The 6,701-nt window shown below is 42.3% G+C and overlaps 1 protein-coding gene across 1 annotated transcript in view; it reads right to left on the reverse strand.

Moving 5' to 3' along the window:
• Positions 1 to 840, reverse strand: part of KCNMB2 (potassium calcium-activated channel subfamily M regulatory beta subunit 2) — a 34,770-nt gene extending 33,930 nt beyond the window's left edge. The window contains exon 1 of the mRNA XM_083363595.1: positions 770 to 840. Coding sequence (XP_083219721.1) covers positions 770 to 825 — 56 coding nt within the window. The 5' untranslated portion in view covers positions 826 to 840. The remainder of the gene's footprint in view (positions 1 to 769) is intronic.
• Positions 841 to 6,701: the final 5,861 nt, after the last annotated feature.

Genomic DNA, 6,701 nt, shown 5'->3' on the forward strand with positions numbered 1-6,701 from the left:
GCCCCCAATTTCATATGACATTAAATAGCATGATAATAATTATATTATATCATGTCATATTTTAAGCCAATGTGGAACTTTTTGATAAGGAAACACGGTTTGTGTGTTTGGCTTTGTACGTCTTTCACAATCATTCTTCATCCTCCCCCCACCTCTGATACTGCTAGAGCTCTACTTGCAACTGTTCATTTAATGACCATTTGAAGTTACAATGGCACTGAAAAAGGGGACTTATGACCATATTTCACACTTACAACCATTGCAGCATCCCTATGGTCACATGATCGAAATTCTGACGCTTGGCAACTGGTTCATGCTTATGACGATTTTCGTGTCCTGGGTTCATGCGGTCATCTTCTGACGAGCAAAGTCAGAAGCCAGATTCATTTAACAACCCTGTGACCAGCTTAATGACGGCAGGGTTTCACTTAACAAACTCTGGCAAGAAAAATCGTAAAATGGGGCAAAACTCACTCCACAAATGTCTCACTTAGTAACAGAAAATATGGGCTCAATTGCAATCGTATCTGTAATTATTATAGAAATTCTTATCTGTTCACGATGGTCCGTGGAGAGACTGGAGAAAGGAAAGGCAATAGGATAGAACTCCCTCTCCTATCATTCCTGGTTACCAATAATGCCATAGTTATAAACTATCAGTCATGTTGTGATGGCTCTTTCACAATTTTAGCTCAAAGAAGAGTCAGCATGTCAAACGTGTTGCACAAGAGGCCCAGCACCTGCCTAACGCAGTGTGGACGCCACGTACCTTCTCTCATCATGCCTGTATGACGTGGAGGTCCGGCCACTGGTCCAAATGAACATCTTAGAGGATTGGTCTCCACTGCCTCTCCTTACCGTCGAGGTCCTGGAGGAAAGATGGCAGGGCCTAGGAGAAAATGGAGAAACTTCATTTACTGTACGCTGAAAACCTGCTGGGCCACATCACATCTAACAGATCCAAGTGCCAAATTTTGATTGCCTTGCAGGCTCTGCTCCATGGAGAGTGTCTTTTAGATGATTCCAGGTGATATGCAAAACAAGACAATGACCTTTCCCTTCCCTTCCAGGAGGTTTGGTTGACATTAAATTATTTCCTGCTCATCTTTCTTAATTTCTTTTTCCTCCTGTTTCCCTCTCCCTTGCTGTCGGAGCTAAGAAAATCTCACTGTGTAGCCTTCTAAAATATGTGGGTTCTTTCTTCAAAGGAAATCCACTCATAATTAACTAAGTTTCCTATCCATTTCTAGTCCCTGATGGTTGTTGATATGAACCTTTCTTTGGCCATTTGCTTTAAGCATCCATGAGATATCCAACAATGATGATGGGCTGAAGCTGTATGAACTCATCTCTAACCAAACTGGCAGTTAAATTAAAATAGAGGTGAAAGTCCACCTTCCAGGTAGATTTCCGACTGGTGTTTCTGCAGCTGTTTCTGTGTGAGTGTGTGTGCACATATGTCTCTCTCTCTCTCTCTCTCTCTCTGTGTGTGTGTGTGTGTGTGATTGAGTGTGACATGGATCCCATAGCAACTTGATCTGTGACACCATGACTACCAAAGAGATTTGTTGACATTAGGTAAATGCTTTTCCCCCCTTTTCAGTTATTCCCCAACTTAGCCTTCCTCAATTTACTATATTCTAGATGTGCTGGACTGTATTTATTTATTTATTTGAGTGGCATGGTAGCCTAGTGGTGAAGATGCTTGCCTCCCACTTGGAAAGTTGAGTGTTCAATCCTAGGTAGCTGCATATGTGTCTTTTCTAGGAGACAAAGAAAAAAAAATCTGCTGTGAACTCTGCGGGGTGTCAGGAAGAGCATTCAGCCAGTAAATGCTCAGTTCCATCCAGTCACCCTGTCTCTACCCCAAATTAAGGCATTACAGGGTCATAAAAAGGGACGCCCTCTTTCACTCCACTCCTTACATTGACATTGTCTTTCTTTCCTGCCTCCCTGCAAACTCTCACAAAAAAGGCTATCCTTTAAAGTTCAGTGCAGATTTTGGTACCCTTTCATCTACTTAATTTTAAGCTAAAAATATCTGAGAGTTATAGGAGGGTCAGTTGGATGAAGCAATTTGTATTAAGCATTTGCCTGAGAGGGTGAGAGATGAATGCAAGAATTTATGCCTGAGATGCAAACCTTCTTAAATGAGTGGAGCGTAGAGGACGAGCCAGAGGAACAGATGCCTTCAGCTTAAATGCGTCTGGCCTTGGGCCGAATTTCGAAAGTCTGCTGCTATAGATAAGTTCAAAAAGAAATGCCTTTTCTCTTAGCAGAATACTGAAAATGGGTGTCAGCTGCCATGTTACACTTGCTTGTGCTTTGCTACTATGCGGTGACAGTCTGAAATGAACTCTGGGGAGGGGGGATGCTTGGGGAAAAACAAAAATCACTGCTGTATCTCCCTCAGATGCTGCCCCAAGGTCATTCAGTTGGGAGAAGAAGGCAGCACACAAACCTACTCTTGAATTGACCTTTCTGAAAAATGAACCTGATTGGTCATTGGGGGCGGGCAGTCAGTGATCGGAGGCAGTTAAGGGAGGGAAAAGTTGAACTTGGAGATTTTGGTGTGCAGTTCTCAGTTCTGACCATGCATTACCGCAATACACTTAACTCTCCCCCAAATAAATTGATGAAATATTGTGAGAGTTTAATATGCTCTTCACAAGCACATGGTCCGCAAAAATATTGAAATTCTGTGTGCTACTATGCAAAAACAGTATTAACGAGTTCTTTGATGATATCATTGACCAAGTCAATATCTGGTATCAGAAAAGGTTTCCAAGTTCTGATGTATAAAGGACCAAAGATCTGCATCCAGTGGTGGGATTCATCTGGTTCGCACCACTTCGGTAGAACCAGTAGCTAATATTTTGTTGCCCAGGCCCAGAATGGACTTCTGGAAGTGGCATCCACACAGACAACCATTTGTTCACATATTTGAATCCCACCACTGTCTACCATCCAATCAAAGACATTACGTAGGCATTAAATCAATATATTGTACAAATTTAGCTGTAAAATTCTTTGCCAGTTTGTGAATTTATATTTTCTGAAAAAATATTCTAAATATATTTGTGTGATTTACATAAGAATGCATTTAAACCCTAGCGTGTTGATCTTCTCTTCTGCTTCTTCAGAATCAAATTAAGTTTGGGTAACCTGACATTTATTTGTATAAATAATATAATATAGATAAGTTTTTTTTAAAGCTCTGTATTCCTGGGTCCAAAGCTTCTATCTAAGTATCTCTCTGAATCAACAGGATATTTTTTTAAATTTAATTGAAAGAAAGTAATAGCAGAGGCTGAAAGGGAAGGAACATTAAAAAAAATGCTTTCCTGCCTCTTCCAAATGGCTTTTATTTGCAGAAAACAAATGCACATAGTGGTCAATATGCCTACTGAATGTCTTTAGCCTCCAAATTGTGAAATTTGTAGCCTATTAGATTCCCCTCCCCTGCCACTTTGAGTGCTTGGAAACTAGAGTTAAGGACATTTACAGGTTTGCTGATAGTGTAGGTTTTGTAATATCTAATTTGGTCTTTTCTTTTGCAAACAAGCAGGCTGGAACAGAAAGAATAGATAGCAAAATAGCACTCCTTTGAAATCTTGTTTCTGCATGCCCAGCAATTTAATTTAATGCAATGATTTATATGACCATTCATTTCATAACAGTGACTTTTTATTTTGTTTAGCCACCATCCAATTGTAGATGGACTCTGGACAGAGAAAACAGAAAAAAAAAGAACAAGATGGCATCAAATATATCCAACCGGGGTCCCATTCATCTTAGCTCAAGTCTTCAGGGGTTTCCAGAATGCCATCCGTGTGGGAATTTGGAGGATCTCAGATGGAACCTAAGCAAGAAGTCTTTGCCATGCTATTTATTTGTTTATTTAATGGATTAATTTATCTGGCTGCCCATCTCAGCCAAGCTGGGTGGCTAACAAAACACGTGTTTGGTTAATATAATATAAAAGCCATGTTGGCAATGCAGAATTAAAATGTTTCCTTGTAAAACGTAATACAGAACAGTAGACCCACACAGAAATCCAGTCCCCTGGCCCTAGTGCCTGAAGAAAAAGCTAGCTCATCAGGGCTTTTCAGAAGACCATCAAGATGGGACTTTCTGAATCTTGGGATTAAGAGCACACGTGTTGACAGAGAAGACATGCCTCCCAGGTCCAAACGGATGCCTCACAGAAGGCCATGGAACATGCCTCACTACAAGTTCTTGTGGGACAGGTGGAAACCATTGGAGAAGGGCAGTCCCACAAGTAACCTGCATCTTGTATTGCACCTGAAAGCCTATTGGAAGACATGGGACCAAAATGTTATGTGGATATACTGTACCTTGGTACCTCCAATACTACACATATTGTTGCACTATGAGCCGTGGTGGTGGCGCAGTGGTTAGAATGCAGTATGGCAGGCCAATTTTGCTGACTGCCAGCAGTCCGGCAGTTCGATCCTCACTGGCCCAAGGTTGAGTCAGCCTTCCATCCTTCCGAGGTTGGTAAAATGAGAATCCAGATTATTGGGGGGCAATATGCCGACTCTGTTAGTAATGACCTACAAAGCCCTACATGGCATGGGTCCGGAATACCTTGGGGAGCACCTGCGGCCGGCGTCAACCTCCCTCCACCCAGTACGCTCCCACAGAGAGGGCCTCCTCAGGGTGCCACCAGTCAAAGAATGCCGACTGGTGGCCCCCAGGGGGAGGGCGTTCTCTGTGGGTGCGCCGGATTTATGGAACCATCTTCCGGTTGAGCTCCGGATGGCGCCTGATCTCCGCTCCTTCCGGCGCGATCTTAAAACCTACCTCTTTGAACAAGCTGGCCTGGCCTGATGGGATGGGGTCGGGTTTTATAAATTGATCTTAACCTTTTAATCTGTATTAATTTATTACGGGCATTGCTGTTTAATTACTTTTTAATTTTTGTACCTTGTTTTTTATTATATATTGCCCTGTTCACCGCCCTGAGTCCTTCGGGAGAAGGGCGGTATATAAATTAAATTAATAAATAAAATAATAAATAAATAAACTGCTTAGAGAATCCTGCAAAGTCTAAGTGCTATTGCTATTGCTATTCAATAATGTCTCTGTGCTACAAGCTGGCCTGAAACCTACTTGAATCCATTATCCACACAAATTTGTTCATTTTTAGCTCTGAAAAAAGGGCCCAGTCTAGTAACCACTTTCTCCCCAGCTTTTATCCAAACAACTAAGGTATGGATAATGGCGCCTTTAGGACTTGCTCCTTCAAAAGACTTACAGAACATATTAGAAAAACCTCTTCAGTTCTGTGCCATTATGAAAGAATCCTTTGAAGATGGTGCAAGGCAGAGAATTATACGGTGTAATGCTTTACAGAAATCTATTTCTTTAAATAACAGACTTTTATTTAATCTGGCTTTTCCAAGGAGAAAAGCATGTCTAGGTGGGGTGGAAACTCCTTTTGACTGTTCCTCTAAATTGAAGGGGCTAGGAGAACTTTGTTTGCATTACTTTAAGAAAGATTCTGAGAAACTAAATGGGATCACAGGCAAGTGATGCTGATCAACATGGGACTAAAAATATATATATCCAAGGAAGAAAAAAGGGTCAAAATTTAGCCTTGGGAGGTCGGGACCAAAAGGAGATAAATTAGCATTCTGCAAGCACCTGAAAAGATGACACACAGAAGAACTGTTCTCTAGTACTCCAGGTTAAAGGACACTAAATAATGGATTTAAGTTAAAAGAAATCTGGACTTCAGTCAAATGTTAGGGGAAATAAAACTTCAAATAGTGAGAACAATTAAATAGCAGAACCAGTTCATATGGTGGATCCCCCCTAACTACAGTACCAGTCCTTGTGAGCCTGGAATTGTATAAATCATGACTGTCATTAAGTGGGTCACCACACCACTACATCCAATTTTATGATCTTTTTTTGTAGGGGTCATAAAGTGAACATGCTGGTCATTAAACAACGCCATTGTAAGGACTTCCCCAGATGCTAGTTCGGAGGAGGATGTGTCAGTCCTGGCCACGTCAGGAAGGGAGGCAGCAAAGGCAATGGGCTAGGAATGGCGGGGCTGAGCACAGGGGAGTGACCGGGCAAGCAACCACCTAAGTTAAAGACAGAAAAGGCACAGCTGCAGCTGGAAAGCCCAGAGGCTTTGGGTGGAGAGGGCACACAGCTGCAGCTGGTCAGTGGAGATGAAGAAGAACTGCCTTCTCTCAATCTGAGAGCATGTAGGGCTGAGAGGAGACGGGCACAACAAAGGTCAACCAGGCTACTTGTGAGAAGGCAGCCTTGCCCCTCTTGATGGGCTGCACCAGGAAGCAATTATTTAGCTCAGCAATGGGAATGAAATGATGCTGGGAACAATGTGTCTGTTTCCTTGCTGTGTGGTCTTCAGTCATCATGATTTTTGCCTTGAGCTTCGGATTGTACATCTTCAACTCTGGACTTTGTCTTGGGGACCTGCCTTTGCCTATTGTACTTGCCCTGTCTTTGTACTGTGGACTAGTGCCAGCTTCTTTTGAATGGCCCATTGAACTCATTGGGAATGGGCTGGTGCTGGAAAAGGGAATTGCTAGAGAATACTAACTCAGGCTTGGAAGGTGTAATAAAGACTCCTAACACCCACGGTGTATGTGTGTCAGCAGAACAGCAGATGCTTTGTCCACAATGAGCATTTTTTGCCA

This window comes from Vipera ursinii, assembly GCF_947247035.1.
Source record: "Vipera ursinii genome assembly, chromosome: 5".
In the NCBI taxonomy this organism is placed as follows: domain Eukaryota; kingdom Metazoa; phylum Chordata; class Lepidosauria; order Squamata; family Viperidae; genus Vipera; species Vipera ursinii.